We start from the raw sequence: 26787 nt of genomic DNA on the forward strand, positions 1-26787 counted from the left end.
AAGGAAGTCTCTGGGCTCATTTTATTGTGTTTTATTTTAATTTTAAAACTTTTCTTCTGTAAAATATGTTCATTTCGGAGACTAGATGTTAGTCTTTTTCTCCTAGTCTATTACATAAATCATGCTGAGTGATGAAATGTGCCGGAAAATGTTCATAATTTTACCCACTGGTTTGCACAAGCGAAACAATAATTTATATTTATATCTATATAATCCAAAACAAGTCTTTGTCAAGTGTTTATATCATTTGAAAGTACGATTGTTAAAGAAAAAATCGTCGCATAGTCAAGACGGGTTTGTCATGAATAAAACGTAAAAAGCCATATTTGTGATTTCACGGTTATTTCCTAGCGAGTGTGGTTGAAATACAACGTTGAAGTTATCTCCCTTACAATGACGTGCGATTTGGCGGGACATCCAACTTTCATAACATTGCTGTCAGCGGAAAGCGATACGTGAATAAAACATTATTATCTGGTTATTAATCAGCGGAAGAAAACTCTAATTGTTTCTTCAAACATCACGAAGACACTGTATTTCTAAATACACTTCACAGGTAAGTGAATACATCGGTGACAGGTTTTTTAATTTGCTTCCAGCGCGACATTTCATGAGGAACCTGTTGAAGTCGCACCCTAAACTCTGTTGTGTTTATTACAAACATTATACTCTTCTTTCCATGCATTTTGTTTATATTGTCATCTTGTTACCAGGGATGTTTCTTATACAAATTCAGCGACTTAAAGTCTACAGGCAATTCATTATTTTAGTCGAAAATAATATTACTGAATGTATGTAAGGAGACAGACATTAAAAACAAACATCCTATGAACAGGAGCTTATTTTGCAAAACGTGTTGTTGATTATGAGAAACAAAAGAATCGTGAATCTTCACAAGACGAAGAATTGGTCGATCATACTCTCTATGGATTACAAATTGGTTTATTTTCCTGACACAGTTTAGATTATTTACTTGCTTTAATGGTACAAATGAAATACTGTTCACATTCATCACATTCACAGATGAGTAAAAGAACAGTCACTTCCTAGTGTGACTTGAACGGTAAGAGTTCCTCCAATTCCCATTCCCACATCCCAAATAATATTTATAAATTAATATATTCTAAAAATATTAACAAAACCTAACAATTACTAGAGAACTCACAAAAATAACTAAAAGCCCAAAATTAATTACCATATATAGGGCCCCACGCACGATAATGTTACCAAAAGAAATATGGGGGAATGGAAGGAACTCTTTCCCAAGTTTGAAAGTCTTTTAATGAATATTCAGTTTTACATTATGTGATTGTAAATGCATATAAGTATTAAAAATTTACATGAGCAGATTATCCTATGGTCCAGGCACCAGTAACCATGGTAACTGCATTTTTACCATGGTAACTGACAACTTTACCAGGGCAACTCATCAGCAGGTCATATTTGCAAAACATATGCAAATATAGGAAAGCATTAACCCTGCCCAACCTTCACATCACTTAGTTTTATATCCTTGAGAAAATGGCAATATATTCCCATTGGCATGATCAGTGTCATGCTGTCTTGTTTATTTGAGGTGTTACAAGTCAACTCCTCTACAGGCCAGAGACCCAACAGAGGACCAGCAGCATGGCGATGCAAGCATCTCGGGGAGCAGAGGTGGAGGTAGAAGCAGAGGAAGAAACATTTGGACCCATGCCAATTGCCAAATTAGAGGTAGGACAGTTCTAGGGAAGATGTCCATGGCAGTTTATCTGTATCATTACGATAGTTTCAATCATGCCTGTTCATTTTAAAAAAACATGATACAAATTTTGTCAAAAAAATAGACATGTGTAGGTATAGGTGGGGGGATTCATTAAAACCAAACTCAAGAAGTTTTTCAATTATTGAAATCACATCTTTTATGATATCATCTGTAAAGAATGACAAGATGTGAAAAGAAATGCTGAAAGAATCAACATTTTCTTTGAAACTTGAATTGGAGTATGGGTGTAGTCGCGTAGGATTGGACTGTTGATATAGACAATAGAGATCAATGACTGTGAACTCAATGTCATTCACTTATCAATTGATAAGTAACTTTCAGCAAAATTGCACAGCCTGAAACACATGTCAAATCACAAGCAGGTGTTGATACATATATGAATTGATAACTAAAGTACTGTCGGAAATAGAAAAAACCCTGTTTTTTCACATTTATATCCCGATTTATGTAGGTAATATGTGAAAGTGTGAAATATCTGTTAAACCAAGTTCGGCCTAACTACAGTCTCAGTGGAGACAGGAAACGTAGAAAAAGGACTTTACTGATAAGGAGAGATTAGTGCAGAAATGTGCAATGTGGGGTTTTTAAGTCCAAGTCGACTTATTTGGAACAGACCTTGGCTTTATGCAAATTAGTGTGCAATGATATTGTATTACAAATGACACTTTTTAAATTCTCATTTTGAGATTAGACTTAGCTTCATTATAAACAATAGCTGACGTACAAAATAATATTTTTAATTGTGAAACTCTTAAGGATGTAGCTGCCATGGAGTCTCACTACCACTATCAAAACAAACAGGACCTCCTCCGTGGTGTAGTGGTTAGAGCATCCGCCTGGAGAGCAGAAGGAGGGTTCAATCTCCGACCGCGTCATACCAAAAAGACGTTAAAATAAGGTACTTGTTGGTCCCTGCCTGGCGTTCGGCATTAATGGGTACAACAAGGACTGGTCGGCTCGGAGTCAGTATAATGTGTCTGAGTGGGGTATTCATGCTTCACTGTGGCATGGTATCTCAGTGTGCTAGCACTATAAAACCAGCTTAAGTCTGGGCTAGTACAAGCAGCCGCACATACACATACACATGCATGCACGTCGTCATATTCTCAAGCACGACGTAAAACCCACGTTCACCTCACCTCAAAACAAACAGACATGGGGGTCATCTCAAAAGCAAAACCATGTCGGGTGTCACAGAAGGTGGTTGGGGTCGGGCTGGGGGATAGAGATATCAGCTAAGATAACATAATCCTTTAGGGGAATTAAACTGGGCAAGTAACAATTTACAAATAATATCCAGTCCTTTCGATCTTTGGGTGGCCATGCTACCTATATATTTTGAGACATTTAATACGATGGCTGAATTAAGCCTATCTATGGGTATCATACTATTACATATCTCAACATCAACTTTATGAAAGAAAGACACGTTAGATGTTAATCAACATGTGAGACATATTCAACACACCAGAAAACGCATATAATATCTTTGAGATGACCCCTTGTGCCTGTAGGCAGCACATGCATTTCATGCTAGGTGTGTCGACGATCCGTCATCATACTTGGCTGAGCGACCTAATTGTCATCTATAGTCTGATCTATTGTTTTAAACAGCTATTGGTATTTTTTCTAAGTTTTGCCCGATTTTACGAGTAAACATGCTTTTCTGGATATCCTATTACGCATCCCACTGAACGCCCAGTTAGGCCGATGTGGGTTATTTGACATATGCTATTTGCAATTGTGTAAATATTAGGGATACAGAGTAACAGCCCAAAAACATTTTTTTTCTATTTCCGACAGTACTTTAACTAAACAGCAATCTAAACATAATTTCAAAGCTGCCTATGAATAAAGATCTGAGTTTGTATATTGTTTGTGAAAATTTATAGTTTACTTCATCACAATAGCGTATGAGAGATATCATCAATGCCATAGTTTTCATAGTTAATCATTAATGATTATTGATCTCTTTAGCCAGCCCTATAGTCTGTTTGCAGTGAAAACGTACCGATGAATTTCACTTTAAACAAAAAAGTAAATCAAATACATTGAAATTAAGATTGCGAATCCTCATAATTTTACCTTGCCAATTGAACATTTAAATCTCAGAGTTTTATTCATCTTAGGATAAAAGTTGTTTAACAACCGATCATAGTTTCAAATCGCTATTATCGGTTTGTATTACAAAGGGGTAAGCGCAGTAGTTGGAACAGTGAAACAAATGCACGTGCAGTACGTGATGAGCGTTAACTCAGACCAACCCCACTTGTTCTCGGTGTTTCATTTAATGTGCATTCCCCCTTGTAATACAAACCAATAATAGCGATTTAAAACTATGATCGTTTGTGAAACATTTAAAGAAGGATTTAAATGTTCAGTTGGCAAGGTAAAATTATGAGGATTCACAGTCTTAATTTCACTTTATTTGATTTCCTTTTTTCTTAAAGTGAAATTCATCGGTACATTTTCACTGCAAACAGACTATAGTCTTTAAGTCACTGCAGAGTTACATCCCTTGGGCAGGACAGAAAGAGATCATTGTGGGTTTGAAATTTGAATCCTGGGTTGTTGTGATTATTCTGTTAGCTTTGTCAAGGTTTCAAGTAGGAGATGTCACTCTGGGATTTCCTCTCACATCAAGCAGACACACACTGAAATAACTAGAATACTTGTCAAATTATTATTATATGGATATTTATATATATACATCTACGCACTAGTGCATGCTCAAGGTGCTGGGTTTTTTTTACCTTGATTATTGGATGTCAATCTCAACGGCACATCTTATTATCAAGATCAACTCCCAGGGGATCATACAACTCTTGTAGCCGCAAAGCGCACCGAATTATCTCGGCTTTCCCATCCTTACGAGGACCCATTCACAGCTGGGTGGACTGGGACATGTTGTCACAGTACTTTGTCCAAGTTCACCCGCAACTAGGTGTTTGCACATATACATGTGGCCACCATCTGGTCATATACTAAGGGATTCGTGGGTTCTTTTAAGTGCACTAGGGGTTGTGACAACACTGAAAGAAATCCGTGGTAAGCCAAACTTACTCATGGAAGTACTACTAATGCAGACCAACATGGTTGACTAGAAACTTCTCACTAAGGAATATTTATTAGGTCTTCAAGGCCGATATTCGACTCCAAATCTGCAGTTAATGTCAGTAAAGTTTCCCAACTTGAAATGACAGATTTTCCAGGTCATATATTAATAATCTCCTAATAATAACTAATGATACAGCTTTGTTCAGTTGACTTTTATTTCTCTCGCCAATCGGAGCAAACGGGCATTTTTTCCCCGAAATGCATTATAGGGACTTTGTTTGGACTACTAGATATATACTGAAATTTTCAGGTGGTCTATCACCAGCAAACCATGACCTGTGAAAATTAGGTACAGATAAGCTGTGTATCTGTGTAAATTGCGAAAATATTTATGTGAAAACTCAATTCCTATTAAGTCTATTGCCTACAAGTACATTTGAATTTTTGTAAATACTCAATAAATGTGATCTTACAGTCCCTTTGAGTCAGAAACGGACAGATGAATTGCAAATTTTATCATTGTACAAAATTGCCAAATAAATATAAATAGTACACATGTTTATCATTTACTAATACCCAACAGCTTTCATATATTCAGGATGGCTTACAACAGGCAACTGTGGCACCACTTGTCATCCCTTTGAGTTGTGACTATGACACTACGACAGTCGAGGAACGGACAGGTCTCCCGGAATAGATTTTGAGATGTCCCCCTGCCATGACTGTCTGTTCTGTTTCTGCGGTTTCACCCCGACGCGACAGATAACAACTTTTGCGTTTTCAATGATGATAGTTTCTTAAACAACTTTTTTGGTTGAGTCCGGAAAATTTTCAGATATAAGAAAGCTGTTGGGTATTAGTAAATGATAAACATGTGTACTATTTATATTTATGTGGCAATTTTGTACAATGATAAAATTTGCATTTCTTCAGTCTGTTTCTGACTCAAAGGGACTGTACATATTTACACACTAAAATGTCAAATCTTAGCTTGCATACTGTAACATTAACCAAACCTACTAGAATTTGAAGTGAGCAAACCCATGCGCTACAGATGGAGGTTACTGAGGATAGATAAAATAACTGAGATATATTGTGAGGTTCTATTTCAGCACATAAACTTGGCAACTTGCAATCTTATTACAGATCAAATATAAGTAACACAAGTACACCAACATTTAAACTTTATTCTATTTTCACAAATAATGGAAAATGGCAAAATCCCCAATTGAGTTTGAGTGAGGTGGGTACAATTTATTTGGTTACTCAGAGGAAAATTAGGATACCCAATTGATGAACACAAGCGAGTGTATAACTCAGTGACCCAAAAAGTTATCTGTAGCTCTGATGTTATTATGATAAAGCTCATCTTTCCCCATGTGCTACTTCAGGGCAATGGAATCAGCAACAATGACCTGAAGAAACTAGAGGAGGCTGGGTTCTTCACAGTGGAGGCTGTGGCTTTTGCCCCCAAGAAACAGCTGCTGGGAATTAAGGGAATCAGTGAAGCCAAGGCTGAGAAGATTCTGGTAGGAGTCTTAACTTGTCTAAATCCGTGAAGGCCCGGGTTAGAATATTGATCTTCAGTAACCCATGCTTGTCGTAAGAGGCGACTAACGGGATCGGTTCCAAATTGTTTAGATTGATGCTCATGCTGTTGATCACTGGTTTGTCTGGTCCAGACTTGATTATTTACAGACCGCCGCCATATAGCTGGAATATTGCCGAGTGCGGCATTAAACTAAACTCACTCACTCACTTAACTTGTCTAACTGGAAAATTTGCTTGATGTGTTCCCTGTAACTGTGTTTTGGCTTGATGCCAGTTTCACTTGACCAATTCCCCATGAAAAGGGATTAGACTTGATTTTTTAAAATTTCAAGCAGATTTGAGTCATGTTATTAAGATATGTTTCTCGATCCACAAGTTCACATTTATACCACTTTAGCGATGTGGTGGGATTGCCTAGTGGTTAAAGCGTTTGAGCCTTTCTCCAAGATCGGTTCCATTCCCCACATGACACATGACGATCCTGGTTAGAATTGGTCTTCAGCAACCCATGATTGTCGTAAGAGGCGACTAACGGGATTGGGTGGTCAGACTCGCTGTCTTGGTTGACACATGTCGTCGTATCCCAATTGCATAGATCGATGCTGATACTGTTGATCACTGGATTGTCTGGTCCGGACTCGATTATTTACAGACTGCTGCCATATAGCTGGAATATTGCTGTGTGTGTCATAAAACAACAAAGAAACAAACCAACCAGACAACTTTTGTATGGTCTCTTATACTTGAATGTCACCGTCACTGTATTGTGGGACATTACGAAGGTAAAATGTGTGTCAAACTTTATTCAGTTATTTATTGACTCAGCCTGTTTACAGGGTGAGTCAGCCAAGTTGGTTCCAATGGGCTTCACCACGGCCACCGAGTTCCACCAGAAGAGATCTGAAATCATCCAGGTAACAACAGGGTCAAAGGAACTTGACAAGCTCCTTCAAGGTAAGACCATTGAGAGTGGAATAGGCATGGCATGAAATGACAACATTTGTACCAATACTCAGATCACATTACAAGGCAGGAGAGTGGAAGGTTGCGGGTTCGATCCCCGACCGCGTCATACCAAAAGATGTTAAAATATGGTACTTGTTGGTCCCTGCCTGGCGTTCGGGCATTAATGGGTACAACAAGGACTGGTCAGCTTGGAGTCAGTATAATGTGTCTGAGTGGGGTATTAATGCTTCACTTTGGCATGGTGTCTCAGTGGGCTAGCACTATAAAACCAGCTTAAGTCTGGGCTAGTACAAGCAGCCGCACATACACATAAACACGCATGCATGTCGTCATATGAGCGAAATATTCTCAAGCACAACGTAAAACCCAATTTCACCTCACCTCACCTTACCTCCTTACAAGGCATACTGCAAGTATTAACCAACTAATGGTTGCTATCAACCAGGACCTTGAAGATCCCGGCTAGAATTGATCTTCAGTAACCAAAGCTTGTCGTCAGAGGCGACTACAACATAACCATATTTGTTACCTTTCATACATCTTGTGAATTTTTCTCTTGATACTTCATTACAGGGGGTATTGAGACTGGTTCTATCACAGAGATATTTGGCGAGTTCAGAACCGGCAAGACACAGCTATGCCACACTCTAGCAGTCACTTGTCAGGTAGGTTTGTTGTCTCATCTTTACTTTGCTGCAACTATAACTTGTCTCACCAAGCTGACTGGTCAAAGGCTTGATGTGTTCCCTGTCACTGGTCAAAGGCTTCATGTGTTCTGTTAACTGGTTAAAGGTTTGATGTGTTCCCTGGAACTGAACAAAGGCTTGGTGTGTTCCCTGTCACTGGTTAAAGGTTGATGTGTTGCCTGCAACTGGTCAAAGGTTGATGTGTTCTGTTAACTGGTCAAAGGCTTGGTGTGTTCCCTGTCACTGGTCAAAGGCTTGATGTGTTCCTTGTAACTGGTCAAAGGCTTGATGTGTTCTGTTTACTGGTTAAAGGTTGATGTGTTCCCTGTAACTGAACAAAGGTTTGATGTGTTCTGTTTACTGGTTAAAGGTTGATGTGTTCCCTGTAACTGAACAAAGGCTTGATGTGTTCCTTGTAACTGGTTAAAGTCTTGATGTGTTCCCTGTAATTGAACAAAGGCTTGGTGTGTTCCCTGTAACTGGTCAAAGGTTTGATGTGTTCCTTGTAACTGGTCAAAGGCTTGATGTGTTCTGTTTACTGGTTAAAGGTTGATGTGTTCCCTGTAACTGGTCAAAGGTTGATGTGTTCCTTGTAACTGGTTAAAGTCTTGATGTGTTCCCTGTAATTAAACAAAGGCTTGGTGTGTTCCCTGTAACTGGTCATAGCCTTGATGTGTTCCCTGTAACTGGTCAAAGGCTTGATGTGTTCCCTGTAACTGGTCAAAGGTTGATGTGTTCCCTGTAACTGGTCAAAGGTTTGATGTGTTCCTTGTAACTGGTCAAAGGCTTGATGTGTTCTGTTTACTGGTTAAAGGTTGATGTGTTCCCTGTAACTGGTCAAAGGTTGATGTGTTCCTTGTAACTGGTTAAAGTCTTGATGTGTTCCCTGTAATTGAACAAAGGCTTGATGTGTTCCCTGTAACTGGTCAAAGGTTGATGTGTTCCCTGTCACTGGTCAACGGTTGATGTGTTCCCTGTAACTGGTCAACGGTTGATGTGTTCCCTGTAACTGGTCAAAGGTTGATGTGTTCCCTGTAACTGGTCAAAGGCTTGATGTGTTCCCTGTAACTGGTCAAAGGTTTGATGTGTTCCCTGTTACTGGTCAAAGGTTTGATGTGTTCCCTGTTACTGGTCAAAGGTTTGATGTGTTCCCTGTAACTGGTCAAAGGCTTGATGTGTTCCCTGTCACTGGTCAAAGGTTGATGTGTTCCCTGTCACTGGTCAACGGTTGATGTGTTCCCTGTCACTGGTCAAAGGTTGATGTGTTCCCTGTAACTGGTCAACGGTTGATGTGTTCCCTGTAACTGGGCAAAGGTTTGATGTATTCCCTGTAACTGAACATGTTCCCTGTAACTGAAGAAAGACTGCTGGAATATTCTTAAAAGTGGCATCAATAGAGAATACTACACGAGGTCTCATTACATACAATTATACGAAACGAGTGTTGTTCCTATGGTATTTGACCGAGCAGAAAGCGAGGTCAGAAACCATAGGAAGGTCACGAGTTTCGTATAATTCGTATGTTATGAGACCGAGAGTGTTATTTTATTTAATACCCACGTCTTACATGCATTAAATTGAATAAATAGCCTATTTTTGATAATTTTATTGTTTCAAACCGAAACCGGTTTAATAAAGAGGTTGCGGAAGAATTTTGTTCTGTATTTTGCATGACGTCACACTGTAATGACGTCATTACGCCTTGCTCGTCTGCCCACTTGGTAACCGACGTCACGATGCATGTCAGTTGTCATCACCTTGTACAGCCTCCTACATTAAACTACTCCGTAGCACCCCGTTTCTTGGTTTGCAGTTGCTTCACTCGGCTAACATCACTGGTGGAAACATTGCGTTTATGTTTTTCGACGGATATAATGTCTCAGTTCGACCCTTAATAAACAGCGATACGGCAACGTTTGCAATGTTTACATTCCCACAATGCATATAAGTTGTAGAATGAATGAATTCACGTGTTTGTTATGAATGAAAAAGAAGTTCCGTCACAACGTGACCTAATTGAGAGGTCATTGGTTATCCAATTAAATCAAATCGTTACAATCTCAGGTCAAGTCATTATGACCAGGTCAACGCGATACGACACTCGTGCGACGTACGAGATCAGTATGCAACTACTCATACGTTGACCACGTGGGTAATAAACCCACCTTACTAACACAGGTGACTGATGAATATTAACCTGATCTCAGCTGTGACCTGACTGTTATCGTTGTTTTCACATGGGGGTTACAGTTTGCCAACCATGGCTTTTGTTGTTGATGTAGCCAGGGTTAGATTTGGTTTGTATGCTGGTAATGAGGCACCCTAATTGATCCAGCAATCTGGCTCAGTGAAGGCAGTAAAAGCCGGACTTCTTACTGTATTTGACATATTTAATGCCCGTCCCTGTTATGTGCCTCCTATTAGAAATGTATAACATACAGCGATGACTAACATAACATCACTGCCACAGGCTAATTTGCATATCACGTGACCGGACTTTTCTCTTGTTTGTAATCAAACGCGTATATTCATAATAAGAAGAGACTGGAGCTTTTCCGCGCTCTCTTCATAATGTTTTACATTGTTACATATATATTCTTCCACAACTGCGACAGTAAGGTCTATGACAGTACATATTTAGATATCAAACTGGCTGCATCGTTTGCTCTCCATCAGCTTCGATGACAGCATGTGGAGCCGTACAACCTATGTAAACAAAGGATCGCTACGAAAATCGAAATAGTGTTACATGTTTTTTGATATTTTCTCAGTGAGACTAAACCATTCTATTAAAGATGTTTAGTTAGATGTGTAGACTCGTCAAAAATTAAAGAGTAAAAGAAATCTGTACATTATATTGAATGGACATTGCAAGATGTGACGAATCGTCACATTTTTCTGGCCTGTGGCAGAGGTACTATGCTGGCTTGCCGCATGGAACTCTGGGTAGGAGAGTGCCCCTGTCCAGGACGTTAAATAAGTTGAATACGGTAAACCAGAAAACAATTTACTACTGTTTTTGGACTTTTTGGACATGTCACTGTGTAAATGTAGTGGACTTTGTCTCCACAGCTGCCCATTGATATGGGAGGAGGGGAAGGCAAGGCGATGTACATCGACACGGAGGGGACTTTCCGACCGGAGAGACTGTTGGCTGTAGCTGAGAGGTATGTGACTTCATGACACATCGAAAGTTGAGAGAATTACCATATCCGTGACAAAGTGGTAGTGAAGATGTTAAAGTGTTTGCTGGTCACGCCGAGGACCTTGGGCTGGAATATTTGTATGCATACAAAGTGTGAAGCCAATGTCTGGTGTCATTCGTGATGATATTTCTGGAATGTTGGCCAAAGCAGCACTTGCTTTTTGTCGCCTAATGAAACTGATAATGGAATGTTAGAATTTGGTTAAAATGATTGGGGAAACATGTATGGCATGAGAAAAAGAAACTCCTCTGATGACTAATTGGCTGGGAGGTCAGGGTCACTGACTTGGTTTACACATGGCATCATATCCCAATTGTGTAGATTTTTTATTATACGATAGGATATTTATATAGCGCACATATCCATGCAACTAGTACATGCTGAAGGCACTGTTTTTCCCCTCGATCATTGGATGTCAATCTCAAACGTCACATTGTATTATCAGTCTCAACTCCCTGGGGATCATACAACTCTTGCAGCCACTAGTAGCACCAAGTTATTGTGACTTTTCCATCTTTACGAGGTACCCATTCATAGCTGGGTGAACTTGGACACATAGTCACAGTACCTTGTCCAGATTCCTGGGTTCTTTTAAGTGCACAGGGTTGTGTACTGTACACTAGGGGTTGTGTCAACACTGAAAGAGTCTGCACAAAAAATTGACTCCAAGGTATTTACACCTGGTCACAGGTGGGCTCGATCCCGGCACCTCATGCTCGCTGGATCACTAGCCTGGTGCCTCAGACAGCTTGCCCACGATGTCCCCATAGATTGATGCTCATTCTGCAGCTTACAGGATTGTCTGGTCCAGACTCGATTATTTACACACTGCCATCATATAGCTGGAATATTGCAGCATTGAGCTCAAACAAACAACCTCTTGCATGTTCCGATCTGGCATTGTAAAAGAAGTTACTCAGATAAAAAACGGTCAAAAAAGAGCTTGTCATTTGAGCTGGGGTGAACTTTTGTTTTCACCTGACTTGTAAAGAATGTGCATCTTTTTGCTTTGTAGATGGGGGCATTTATTGTTCCAGCTTAAGTCCAGGTGCAACTTCTTTTTTCATGGTTTGGGTAAAAAGGATATACTCTCTAGCTCAGAAGTTCATTTCCCTGCAAGGCAGGATATGTAGTATCACTAGAACCAGTCAGGTTTCCACATTCTCATATGGATGTTAGACAGTGTTAAGGCCAAATAAATATAATGTGGTTCCGATTACACCTCTTTAAAATTTTGGATAGGTAGGTAGGATTTTTTTTTACATTTTTTTAGAAGTAAAGTATAAGTAATAACACATTTACTGTAATTGTTTATTCAATCAAGCTTGCGGCCATCATGTTGACTTTCTCTAATAAATTGACTGATGTCCGTCGGTGCCGGGGAAAAACAATGGCATCTTAAAGCTTATTTTATTCATACCGCATAAAAAAATTTGAGTCGGCCCCAGAATTCAAGGGTTGGTCTGGTAATCGGAACCACAACATTATTTTTTAGGCCTAATACCACTTTGTTCCCTGACTGGCTACAGGTATGGGTTGTCCGGCAGTGATGTGCTAGACAATGTGGCGTATGCTCGGGCCTACAACAGTGACCACCAGTCTCAGCTACTCATACAGGCAGCGGCCATGATGGCGGAATCCAGGTACGTGAATCATCCATCTATTCCGATGATATTGAAGCTGTGTTCAAGGAAATAACTTGGGCTGGCTAAAAAGATTGATAATAGGATTATCGTGGGTGGGAAAATTGATTATTCTTTATCAATATGAAAATTCTATTTGATAATATCGTACATAAACTATTGTGATGAAATATGGTTTTAATTGACTCAGTCAGTACACAGTGTGGGTTAATTTACGCTGGTCCTGTGGTCCCTGGCTAATAAAATTCTTTAGGACCACTGAATGATAAGTTTACAGTGGTCCTCAGACTCCTGGTGGCCAGTGAATTTTGTATTGATAGTTAAGTAAACCTATGTATGTTATTTTGGACCAGTGAAGTACAGACAGGACCACTAATTATTGTCCACTCACTGGTCCTGTGGTCTAGTGGGCAGTGTGAAAGGTTTCTTTCCTGAGTACACAAGGTTAGATCTTTATAAGTGGGCTGATTCTAAATTACGTTCAGGACAGTGTTTTTAATCTAAGCCTAAAGATGACCGCACTCACAAGTGATCTGAAATATATTGAATTATTTCAGATGTTTTTGCATTTTAGCTCTGTTGCTTCTCATAAGTTTTTATTAGGTAATTGATCAATGTTCAGTGAATGATTATTGATCTATATCTTCTGTGTTGATAGCCAGACCAAGAAATAACAACTAGATACGTTAGCAACACGGACAATTCACTGGGATTTCAGTATATCAAGGACAATAAACTGGGATTTATGTTACCCAGTCCAGTATATCATGTTTATGTATGAAAGAAAATGTCCATCTGTATTGGTATGTTACCCAGTACAGACTGTGCATTGGACAGTTCGGTCCATCATTTATTGTTTCGGTACATTCATCAGTGTCCTAATACATGGTATATGGGCTATATATAACAAGAGTAAATCAGATTGAAATGAGTGTTAATGCTGGAGAACTGTAGCATCAGAACATTTTCATGATTTTATCAATTTTTGGTTGGAAGTTTTTCTGTCATCATGATCATTACTAACTTTGAAAACTATCTAAGGACAGGCATTTGAAGTTCAGTCCTGGTAAAACAAATTTACAGAATATATTTAAAAATTTGCATAATGAAAAAAAGACATCGATTGCTATGATAAAAGGTTTATATGTCCCCTTTGAACCAGCAAAATAGGACACAGACAAGTCTAAAATATTCAATAATATATTGAATAAACAATGAATGACAATACAGATTTCTAGTACAATGCAATTGAGTCACAAATTTAAAATATTGGGTCACAATTATAAAATATTAACTCACCAGAGTTTTGACATTTACATCGAGAGCAGATATACTGATTGAACGTCGTTGACAGTGGCAGCAGGCAAGCAGGGTCAGTTCTGAAATGTTGGACAACGATGGCAGACAGATGTGTATAAATCCAGTCATGTGAAAAGTCTGTGTGTTAGTCCCGCCACACAACGCAACAACCAGCCTTTATATAACTCTTACACAGTTTTCAAGCATTCTAGCAAAGCTAGGCTGTATCATTATCCACTCAGAACTTTATAGAAATCCGTCGAAATCGATGGAAAACTCCACGGCATGATAAAAGGCCTTAATTAAACAAGATTGCCAAGGGAGGCAACTCTGAAGCGCTATCTCAAAAGGCGTACCTCTAAAAATGCTATTACCATTGAACATATATGATGCGAGAAGCGAGCCCAAACCCACACTCAAAACTTTAAACATTGTGACCAATAATAACTATCACTTATTCAATGATATTACAGATTACAAATTACGAAAAAACACACTCTCATAACACCGGGGACCCCCAATTATAAGTTCTTGGGGTCCTTGCAGGCAATGTGAGGGGCCTGTGAAGTAACAGTGTAGAGAACTGTACATTTTGATCATTCTTTAGAGCCTGAATGAATCATTGATCATGTGGACTGGTGGATGAAATGATGAAATAATTTTAACTGCTCTGAAAGAAACAACCAAACACTTAGCAAGGTCATAGATGTGTTGTTGGTACAATGAATAAAAGGTATGTCCGCCAAGGACTAAGCGAATTTTTTTTCTGCATCCATTCTCTACATTTGTGTGTACTGGACGCACATTTGTGCATCGCATAAAACCCTACCGTAAGTAATCAGTATTAACAGCCCATATTAAGACCTGAAAATCTTCACCTCAGTCCAAATTTGTCTGTAATATATGTATCAGTTATCACACATCACGGCCAAGCAGAAGGGGTTTAGGATTGTCTAACTGTTATGGAGTAAGTTTGACATTGTAACTTTTGTTCTCTACCACTCAACCCGTGAAGTTCTTGGTTAGAATGAGCCTTCAGTAACCCATGCTTGTTGTAAGAGGCGACTTACAGGATCGGGTTGTCAGGCTCGCTGACTTGGTTGACACATGTCATCGGTTCCCAATTTCACAGATCGATACTCATGCTGTTGATCACTGGATTGTCTGGTCCAGACTCGATTATTTACAGACCCCTGCCATATAGCTGGAATATTGCTGCGTGCGGCGTAAAACTAAACTCACTCACTCACTCTGATAGGTTCCTCACTTAAATTTGTTTTAAGCTCTATGCCAGAACCTTCAGACCAATAACCAAAGCCATGATTTTGAATTTAGTTTTGGATATCTCTCTGGGTAAGCTGATCTTAACTGAAGAAACATTGGAATTTTTAAAAACTTAAACAAACAGTTTAATTTTAATGAGTTATGGTTCTTCATATTCACCGTCTTCTATGTCTATGATATGGTCCAAAAACTCATGAATTATTTTGTCCATGTTGTGCTGGTTCTGGCAGTTCAGTATTGACACTGTTGGATGCTTTTTGTCTTCAACTGTGAATCATCTGACTTTCAGATATGCCCTGCTGATTGTAGACAGTGCCACAGCTCTGTACCGGACCGACTACTCAGGACGGGGTGAGCTGTCAGCTCGACAGATGCACTTGGCCAGGTTCCTCAGGATGCTGCTGAGACTAGCTGATGAGGTCAGTGATGCATGGTACATTCTGTAAGTTCAGGCGAGCTGACAGCCATGAGGGCACTGTGTATGGGTTGATGAGATTTGATGCCATTTCTGGTTGACCATGTGATATGTTGTCATCCTGTTGAGTGGACTGTGTTATATTTGATAGTGGCATTGTTATGTAAGAAGAGTAATTTTATTCTGCTGAAAAACTGCAAAATGATATTCACCGAGAACACACTGAGAGTGATACCCTATCGCAGAGCCTCTTAACCACAGTCCCTGAACCATATTATTTTCCCTATTGCCTAGCCCACCCTGCAATAATAAGCCCTAAATGAAGCAAGTCTAGATTTGGATCCCTTCCCATCTAACTGGGGCTCCTTTTCAATTTAAATGGGTTTATTAAATTATTTGTTACTATGAAAATGATATATATTCAGAGACTAAACGTTTGTCTATTAGAGTCATAAAGCAGTCATTGAACTGATGTAAAATCCTTGGAGTTGTTTCCCTTTGTATGTAAGCCTGATTCTTCTCTCACCCTGGTACACAAGGGAGATACATTATAGACATGTGTTTCAGGATGAGTGGCACCTAGATTGTGTGGCCCAGTTGTCCTGTCAAAAATATTGGAATGGGATCATGTCTTGCGCTTATCTTTCACAAATGTGTCTTTGAATTGTCAGCACATATACATGTTAACAATGATAACAGGGAACTGCTAGTCTGCTGGTCAGATACAAGTAAAATTCAGGAAGGACTTTTGACATTTTCTAGCTACTTTTACCTTTGAACTGGCAACTCAATGGCAGATCATTTTTTGTTAATGAGTAACCCATGCTTGTTGTAAGAGGCAACTAACAGGATCAGGTGGTTCGGCTTGCTGAGTTGGTTGACACATGTCATCGTATGCCAATTATGTAGATTAATGCTCATGCTGTTGATCACTGGGTTGTCTTGTCCATACTCGATTATTTACAGATCGCTGCTAAATAGCTGGAATACCCGATCCTGTTAGTCTCCTCTTACGACAAGCATCGGTTACTGAAGATCAATTCTAACCTAGATCTTCATGATCTTCTTCTCCAGATAAAACAACAAATAGACCGAGTGTCAGATAGTGTCTGTGGCTGTCCCTTCTTTAACCTCTCAGGAATATTACCGTTGATCAGTACTGAATGGTTTATTTGGTTGTCTAGTTTGGAGTTGCTGTGGTCATCAGTAACCAGGTGGTAGCTCAAGTGGACGGTGCGTCCATGTTCACTGCTGACCCCAAGAAACCCATCGGTGGAAATATCATTGCTCATGCATCTACAACAAGGTGAGAAAGTAGGACTGTTTGATGGGGCGTCATGACACATTGGTGTTTTTCAGTCAAGTTATGAAATCAGTCTGGATAAACATGAGAATAGTTAGCAGAATCTATGTTGATCATAGCTATGACCTACACCATGTTTGGCAGAAATAAATACAGAAATTAATTTTGTGAGGTACTCCTATCCCATGTAGAAATTAAAGATGGAAAATATGAATTATGAAAAATTATGGGTCCTGGTCATGCATGCTGGAGGGTTTGCAATGATACATGACTATAGCTTACACTTCAGGCTTTCCAGCCACAACTTCATGAAAATGATGTAATTGAAATACTGTTCAAGACTCATTATGCCTAAGACTTAAGTTCAATTCCCACATGGGTAAAATGTGTGCAGTCCATTTTTGTCCCTAGCCATGATGTTGCTGGACTATTTAAAAAGCAGTGTAAAACCTTGCTCACTCACTGACTGTAGGAACTAGTTCCTACTCTCATTGCCTATTAAAATTCATGCTCACACGCTCATCATTTACCGTGACCTGCTTTTCGACATTTTTCAGACTGTATTTGAGAAAGGGCAGAGGCGAGACACGGATCTGCAAGATATACGACTCTCCATGTCTACCAGAAGCTGAAGCTATGTTTGCAATCAATGCCGATGGAATCGGAGATGCTAAAGACTGATTCTGTGAGGATGGGACGACTGTGTGAAAAATGAATAAACAGATGATGACAGTCAAATATACCACCATCTTCAGGAGTAAACCTAGTGCTGAAAGACCTGTGGATGACACCTTGAAAAGTTAAACTTTTGTATGTCAACGATGACAGGGACAATGGAACAATAATGGACTTGCAAAAATCGTAGCTTCAAAAAAAGGCTTGAAGTAGTGATTATGACATGGCCCGACAGTAAATGTGATGTTCAGTTTGTAAATGGTTGACATAGCTTGTGCAAATATGATCAGGCATATCTGTTCTAGATGGGAAAAAGGTAATACTAGTAATTGTAAGGCAGGGTTGCTGAATGTGTTGGCTCGGACATTGTGTTGACGTATTAAAGTTATGAAGTGTCTCATTGATGGGTTTCAACCAGGAAGCCACATGACTCATTCAGGCCTCTACAAATGTCGTGATACAACAAAAAGACAACATGGATTTGAGGTGGTCTCTGGAGTTGGCAAGTCAGCATCCCTGGAAATTGATGCAGTGTTAAAGATGCGGTGTGAATGACGGCTGTTTCTGTACTTGTCATCTTGGTGATGAGTGTTGTCATGTCGAGTTAAAGATGCAGTGTGAATGCCGGCTGTTTCTGTACTTGTCACCCTGGTGATGAGTGTTGTCATGGCGAGTTAAAGATGCACATGTGAATGCCCCGGCTGTTTCTGTACTTGTCACCCTGGTGATGAGTGTTGTCATGGTGAGTTAAAGATGCAAATGTGAATGCCCCGGCTGTTTCTGTACTCGTCACCCTGGTGATGAGTGTTGTCATGTCGAGTTAAAGATGTAGATGTGAATGCCGGCTGTTTCTGTACTTGTCACCCTGGTGATGAGTGTTGTCATGGTGAGTTAAAGATGCACATGTGAATGCCGGCTGTTTCTGTACTTGTCACCCTGGTGATGAGTGTTGTCATGGTGAGTTAAAGATGCAAATGTGAATGCCCCGGCTGTTTCTGTACTCGTCACCCTGGTGATGAGTGTTGTCATGGCGAGTTAAAGATGTAGATGTGAATGCCGTCTGTTTCTGTACTTGTCACCTTGGTGATGAGTGTTGTCATGGTGAGTTAAAGATGCACATGTGAATGCCGGCTGTTTCTGTACTTGTCACCCTGGTGATGAGTGTTGTCATGGTAAGTTAAAGATGCAGATGAGAATGCTGTCTGTTTCTGTACTTGTCACCCAGGTGATGAGTGTTGTCATGGCGAGTTAAAGATGCAGATGTGAATGCTGTCTGTTTCTGTACTCGTCACTCTGGTGATGAGCGTTGTCATGGCGAGCAGGGGACTTCCAAGTATACTCTCCTGAGGAACTTCTGTTTATAGAGATGTTTCAGAGTGATTTGGACAAGTTGTTTTCTGTTATTTCACTTTATTATTGGTTATATGATTGTATATGTATAATACACTATTGTATATTATGTATATACTTTTTGATAAAACACTCAGCCTGGAGAAAAGTGTTTTGTTGTACATTGATGTTCAATGACCATGGGTGATCATAATGTGATCGTTCACACAACCTGAGTAGTTTGGCGCTGGTTTCTGATAACACAATATATTGATGGATTTAGACCCGCTTTCCACTTCACATTAAAAAATAAGAAATTTGTTTTGTCCTGGGGACAAGTGGAAACCTTATTTCCCCAGTCCTCAAAGTTTGCAACAATGTTTAATGTGTTTAAGTTTTCTGTCACTTCTATTCAGTTCCATTTTGTTACAAAAATACTGCATTAATGACTGCTTCAGATTGATAACCCCTGATCCCACCAGTCAATGGGGACTTCCATAATTAGATGTTTACTTGTCTCAGGCTAGCGGAACAGTGCAACTTTCATATGTTGTGGTATGCTGATAAAGAACAGACTCAACAGTTTCGATAGACAGAGAAATAGGGTCCAGGGTCCTGATGTGTAGAAGGAAGAGACTTGTCTTTGAGGTGAGGTGGATGAGGTGAGGTGAAATTGGGTTTAACGTCGTGCTTGAGAATATTTTGCTCCTATGACGACGTGCATGCGTGTGTATGTGTATGTGCGGCTGCTTGTACTAGCTCAGACTTAAGCTGGTTTTATAGTGCTAGCCCACTGGGATACCATGCGGCAGTGAAGCATGAATACCCCTGACACATTATACTGACTCCGAGCCGACCAGTCTCCCCATTAATGCCGAGCGCCAGGCAGGGACCGACAAGTACCATATTTTAACGTCTTTGGTATGATGCGGTCTGGGATCGAACCCGCGACCTTCCGCTCTCCGGGCGGACGCTCTATCCACTACACCACGGAGGCGGTCTCTTGTCTTTGAGAGCATGACAAGTCTGTTCAGAGGAAATCTGATCATAGGTGTTGGGAGTTAGCGGCTATTAGCAGTGTATTAAAGTTGTTGGATATTACACCCTTTGTTCAACAGCTGGAAGCATAAGCTTGGCCCAATCCTAATGGAATTGTCTCTGACTTTTTACCCCAATACAAGGAACCTTTCATTTGAAACTACAGTGTTTAACCACATTCATACATATGACTTGGATGATCACTTTGGTTTATGATTTGAACCGTGCAGGTACTTTTTAACAATGTTTCCAAATTGAACTGGCCAGTAGGGCCAGCCATGCCGGAAGGTTATAGTCCACAAAATAATTCATTAGTCTGAAATTTGAAGGAAGACAAGGGTTTTAACATTAAGCTGCTAATATGATAAACATTTGTATCGGGTCATAATAGTGTATGGTTTAAAAGTGTGTTATAGCTTAATAAGTCAGGGAGAGTGATATATTGACAAAAGGACCCCATGAAAATTCATTATCCAGTCGGGCCAGTGACTGGATTTTCACTTGCCACGGGCTAATGGGTCAGTGGCTGGCCCTCTTTCAATGGTTTGTAAAAACTAGTGGTGGTCCGATTAATTGAAATAATCGAAGATTGGTCGCAGTGACTAAACGACCAAGCAATCGATCATGTTTTCTCATAATCGAACACAAACAATTCTGGAACACTTGTTTTCATAAACAATATTTTTCACAAGGTTGGTTTTGTCTGTTACATTTCATAAGCACTACAAGTTCGTTTCAACTCATGATTGAATTTATCTTAAAGACTCCCAAGAAATTTTTGTTCCTGACATACTAGTCATCCTTTAAAGATGTGAAATTTTGCAAAAAAAACCCCCAAAACTACATGTTTTTTCCTTATTTTTAGGTGCATTAACAAATTTCATAAATGACGCTAACCAATTTTTTTTCGATGATTGATCGGTTGTAATAAACCAATCATCAATTATGAGATTTTAACCAATTCCCAACACTAGTGAAAACCAGAAAACTTGTGGACATGATGAATTCATATTCTTTATTAAAGCACGGGAGATAATATATTCAAACCATGTTAAATAATGTACGATATGCTAGCTAATCCGTTCCCTCAGATCCAGTAGGATTACAGTACCCCATCACCTCACAACACAGCAGACCTGCACAAGCTTAACAACTTGACAAACAAAATAGGCATTTACAAGATCCGTTCGCTTGATCATCCTTGACTATTGAAGCAGAACGTTTAGGTTCTGACTAAAGATTCAGGTTGGGTAAATTCGTTGTTGACTATTGATTAAGTTTTGACTGTTAACATATATATTCACCTTCACTATGGAGTCGATAGACTCCTTTCTGACTGTAGCGTAGATGATTTGGAAGATTCCTTCTAGTTAAGATACATAGCGTTCACTGACATGTCAGTGAATGCTATGTATCTTAGGTAGATTCCTTCATGACCAGTAGGAAACACGTTTGCCAGATTTGTACTTGACTATGGACTAAAGTCTGTTTGCATTGAAAACGTACCGATGAATGTCAATTTAAACAAAAAAGTAAATCGAATAAGATGAAATAAAGATTGCGAATCCTCATAATTTTACGTTGCCAACTGACCATTTAAATCTCAGAATTTTATTTAACTTAGGATAACAGTTGTTTAACAAACGATCATAGTTTCAAATCGCTTTTATTGGTTTGTATTACAAAGGTGTATGCACATTAAATGAAACACCGAGAACAAGTAGAGTTGGTCTAAGTTAACGCCCATCACGAACCGCAGGGGCATTTGTTTCACTGTTCCATCTACTGCGCTCACCCCCTTGTAATACAAACCAATAATAGCGATTTGAATGTATGATCGTTTGTTAAACAACTTTTGTCCTACAATGAATAAAACTCTGAGATTTAAATGTTCAGTTGGCAAGGCAAATTTATGAGGATTCGCAGTCTTAATTTCACTTTATTTTATTTACTTTCTTGTTTAAAGTGAAATTCATCGGTACGTTTTCACTGCAAACAGACTATAGGTTAGATTCCTCGCTTGAAAGTTAACGTAGATGTTTTGTTTGTTCTTTCTGCACTATTAACGTAGAAGGTTTGCTAGATTCATTCATGACCAGTACATGAAAGTATTGCCAGATTCGTGCTTGACTATTATCGTAGAAGTTTTCCGAGATTTATTGTGCTCAGTACGTAAAACCCTTAACAGATAATTCTTGCCTATCAACGCGGAGGATTTGGTAGATACCTTCTTGTCCCATGACGTTGAAATTACACTCGATTCGTTCTACTGTCCCCCATTCATTTAGAATTATAGTTAGACAACACCATACTCTCAATGGTGAGTTTCATCCACCCTGTGGACGTCATTGATTCCTCTTTGATCTCTCCCATAATGCCACAGTGGTATTACTGAAATCCATTTATTAGCCGCGCTTAATCAAACCCAATCGCCGAAGACAACGCTAGGAAAGTAAAGTTGTCAAAACAACGTCACCTGGTGGACGTTTTGTCCCAATCTGCCACGTTTCAACAATCCACGACTGTAGCATGCTGGAAATCGTTTTACCCAAGATAATTCACGTGGTTAAAGCAAACGAAAATATGGGAGCTTGTGTGTGTGAGAGAAAGTTTAGCTTTACGCCGCTTTTGGCAATATTCCAGCAATATCACGGCGGGGGATTTCAGAAATGGGCTTCACGCATTGTACACACTTGGGGAATGGAACCGGGTCTTTGGCGTGACGAGTGAACGCTATAACCACTAGGCTACCTCACCCTGTAGCGCAAATAATAACCGTAAAGGATAAAGGTAACCACCATGTCGTAGAAATAATGTATGGTCCGCAAAATTGGTTTTGACGCGGCGTTCAAGAGTCTTGGGACTGTGTTGCAGGGCCACGTATACACGCATGGTGGGTGTTTGTACTAGTCAGGACTGATACCGGATTTAAAATGTTACATCCCTGAGATACCACTTGAACCTTAACAAGATTACTTCCCTTTAACAAAGACACCGTATACCAACTCTGTGGCGACCAGTCTTTGTTTTGTTCCTTGAGAGACGTTAACAGCAAGTACCATCTGTCAACGTCTTCTGGTATGACGTCATCATCCGATCTCCGGACACACGCTCTCTCCATGGTTTTAAAATGCTACATTCTTGAGACACCACCTGAATTTTGTAACATGATCACTTCAGTTTAACACCATATACCAACTCCGAGGCTTCCAGTCCTTGTTGGGGCGGTGGGGTAGCCTAGTGGTTAAAGCGTTGGCTCGTCACGCCGAAGACCCGGGTTCGATTCCCCACATGGGCAAAATGTGTGAAGCCAATTTCTGGTGTCCCCCGCCGTGATATTGCTGGAATATTGCTAAAAGCGGCGTAAAATCAATCTCACTCACTCACTCCAGTCCTTGTTCTATCCTCCAATGCTGTGCTCCAGGCAGGATAACAACATGTACCATCTTTAACGTCTTTTGGTATGACGCCATTATGCTATCTCCAGGCATAACGATCTCTCCACGGTTTGAAAATGCTACATTCTTGAGACACCAATTTTAAAATGACCACTTTAGTTTAACACCATGTTCCAAATCCGAGGCGACCAATCCTTGTTCTATCCCCTAATGCTGAGCGCCAGGCAGGGTTACAAAAAGTACCATTTTTTAACGTCTTTTGGTATGACGGTCATTATTAAAACGATGATTTTATACAACGCTGTGATAACGGTAGTAACCATCAATAATCTGCTCAACATTGTCCATTCGCAAACATGTTACATGATATATAGTGTTGTCTCGGACGGATGTTTTGTTATTACATTTCTTTTGATCCGTCAACATCTTAGAACATCATCACGTATTACAAATTGCTAACGGACAATATGAGGTGAGCGATCTCGACAATCAACGCCTGATGTCTTCGAGCAACCGGGATTATGTGTTAATTGCTTGTAATCACCACGCTGTCAACAGCCCCTGAGCGTCTGTACAGGATTTCTCGGTGACCAAAGACGCGGCTGTCTGACCTTTCCGATGTGAAGTCTGGTCGCTTCCGACCTTTTCTGTGTTGTTCTGGATGTGAGCGGGATTAATTATTGCATATCCGCATTGATCGATTCAAGAAATAGGTTAAATCGCAATTTCTTAATTATATTTCTCATGCTAAATTCAGTTCCGATTTCGCATTAAATAAAATTCCTTAATATATTTTTCATTCTGAACTTATAACTTTTCATATCGTGTTCTTTGGAAACCGTTTTTATTGTGTTTTTCGTAGATATTACTTTCAGTTGAACTGTGTTAACAAATTACAAATATAACAGATCATGTACCGACCAATTCCTTTCTAAGAGAGTAATGTAAAAAACAAGAATTCTAACTCGTGCCATCACTGACGCACTGTAATTCTTTTCCTGAACTTGCAGACTATTATTGTAGCAAGCTGGAAATTGTTTTCAACACGATAATTTGTTTGGTTAAAAGAAACGGAAACAAAACTGATACTGAATTATTGATAATATTCATTTTTTGGATGGTTACACTTGCTCACATGCTCATCTCTCGTTTTTATGGAAAGTTTGCATTGCTAGCCTGGATTATTCAAACTTACAGTGGGTGAGTACGGGTTCAGGCATATGTTAGCTAAATTACAACTGTATCGCAATATTCGGACACAAATGAAGGGCGTCACGCAAAAGGACCATGTACATTATGGAGAGTCGAACCCGGTCGCTGTCGCTACTAGTGTATTAGTGTAATGCTGTTTTCTGAAAGCTGTTCGTCTGGAATTATTAGACAATGCCATCACTCACTTTCAGGCCCTTCGACATAACACTTAATTGCCTTAACAGCTAACGCGATATTCTGCATTGTTATATTAGGTACATGTGGCTTTTACAGGTAGATTAGACAGGGTTTGTTCCATAGAATGCATGACCATCCGATTCTATTCATAAACTTCGGGGTAAATATTTATTGATTTCTCCTTCTTGCAACGACACAGGACCGAAAATGTATTTCAACATATTGGCATCAATGTGCCAGATAAAAGGCATTCAAATGGCAATCAGGTAATGGGAAAGTTATATGATCAGAAAGATATAAACTTGTTGATTATATGAGTAGCATCCTACGCCGTCTACCAAGACGCTCAGCCTATAACAACTTTGTGAGTGTCTTCCTACGGCAGGCTGAGGGAACTGTAACCTCTGTGACTAAGATATATGTGTTTTTCAACATATGTGGTGGTGTGAATCTTTTCAATGTCATAAACCCGTGAAGGTTCGGGTTAGAATGAACCTTCAGTAACCCATGCTTGTCGTAAGAGGCGACTAACGGGATCAGGTGATAAGGGTTCGCTGATTTGGTTGACACGTGTCATCGGTTCCCAATTGCGTAGATCGATGCTCATGCTGTTGATCACTGGATTGTCTGGTCCTGACTCGATTATTTACAGACCGCCGACATATAATTGGAGTATTGCTGAGTGCGGCGTAAAACTAAATTCACTCACTCACTTAAACGTCATAAATCAGTGACTGGTGGTATGGATGAATATCAAGACTATCAACATAGTGAACATGATCGTAACGACCTGCTCCTGTTCTTCGCCAAACATTATAGATAGAATTAGCCTGGATGGTATAAACCAGTATTTGATATTTTGAGCATCACCCTTTAGCTGCGTGTGTGTGTGTGCGTGTGCATGTGCGTGTGTTATACACTGGTTACGTTATGCGTTTGAGTAATGCAAAGGTTGCATTACCAGTATGGCTCAATTATTGTCGACGAGATTCACACACTCAGTCTATCCATGTGGCCTAGCTATGCGACAAGGGGAACAATAATTGGCAAAGCTTTGACCATTGAATTAATCCCTCAATAAATCCTACGACTGCAAAATTGACGTATACGTTAGTGCATTTCAAGCAAGAGAATAAATGCTATTGAAACTTGTTTGCGACTGTATATGCGTTTACAGTTAATAAGCACCGCCTCTCACTCTTCACCTGCCAATATCAAATCGATAGCGATAACGCGCTGTTAACTGTTAAACGCACGTTGTTATTAGTTTTATTGACAGTCCTCATCCGTGCCTACTTCAGCCTTTTCACAAGGGACTGGCCATTGGACAGTTTCCCTGCCAGGAATAACAGAACCGGCGGCAGGAAATAGGTATAGCCACAAGTGAGGTAACTCTGTACGTGTTCTATAATTCCTGCCTTCCTTCTTTCTCACTTGAGGAAAAACTCAATGCGTCAATAATTGAAATGACATTTGCCAGCACACATTTCCTACTCTCACCACAGATGCTTGACACGAATGTCATAGGTCATAGTAACTCTTCAAGTTTCTTTGACATTTCTTTTATCTATAGTACGTAATTGTTTCAATATATTTTCCAAGTGCGCTGAAACTCTAACACTGTTCAATGTACATTCGGCGTATCCCCTTTCAATAATAAGACCTTTCCGATGAAAACATTAATCCACTGGGGAGGATCCAGGTTAGAATTGGTATTCAGCAACCAATACTTGTTGTAAGGAGACGATGAACGGGATTGGTAGCCAGGTTCTCTGATTTG

At 39.7% G+C, this 26787-nt stretch overlaps 1 protein-coding gene across 2 annotated transcripts; it reads left to right on the forward strand.

The window, feature by feature from the left end:
• The first annotated feature begins 403 nt into the window (after positions 1–403).
• Positions 404–19351, forward strand: LOC124289893 (DNA repair protein RAD51 homolog 1). Of its 2 annotated transcripts, none has more exons than XM_046726566.1 (10): positions 404–556; positions 1577–1716; positions 6217–6354; positions 7213–7330; positions 7916–8007; positions 11101–11195; positions 12764–12877; positions 15750–15879; positions 17060–17181; positions 17736–19351. In XM_046726566.1, the coding sequence occupies exons 2-10, from the start codon at positions 1630–1632 to the stop codon at positions 17857–17859; spliced, it is 1020 nt and encodes a 339-aa protein (XP_046582522.1). In that variant the 5' UTR covers positions 404–556; positions 1577–1629; the 3' UTR covers positions 17860–19351. The 2 variants fall into 2 exon arrangements, with proteins under 2 accessions (XP_046582522.1, XP_046582521.1); XM_046726565.1 differs by having other exon boundaries at positions 1602–1716.
• The last annotated feature ends 7436 nt before the right edge of the window (positions 19352–26787 follow it).

Source organism: Haliotis rubra, unplaced genomic scaffold, assembly GCF_003918875.1.
Source record: "Haliotis rubra isolate DU_JTF1 unplaced genomic scaffold, ASM391887v1 Scf450, whole genome shotgun sequence".
NCBI lineage: Eukaryota > Metazoa > Mollusca > Gastropoda > Lepetellida > Haliotidae > Haliotis > Haliotis rubra.

Bases quoted from the DNA above. Each gene is read 5' to 3' on its own strand.
- LOC124289893 (XM_046726566.1), top strand. From the start codon at position 1,630: ATGGCGATGCAAGCATCTCGGGGAGCAGAGGTGGAGGTAGAAGCAGAG. The intron at 8,008-11,100 runs GTAGGTTTGTTG...TTGTCTCCACAG, and splicing joins CTCTAGCAGTCACTTGTCAG to CTGCCCATTGATATGGGAGG. The intron at 17,182-17,735 runs GTGAGAAAGTAG...GACATTTTTCAG, and splicing joins GCTCATGCATCTACAACAAG to ACTGTATTTGAGAAAGGGCA.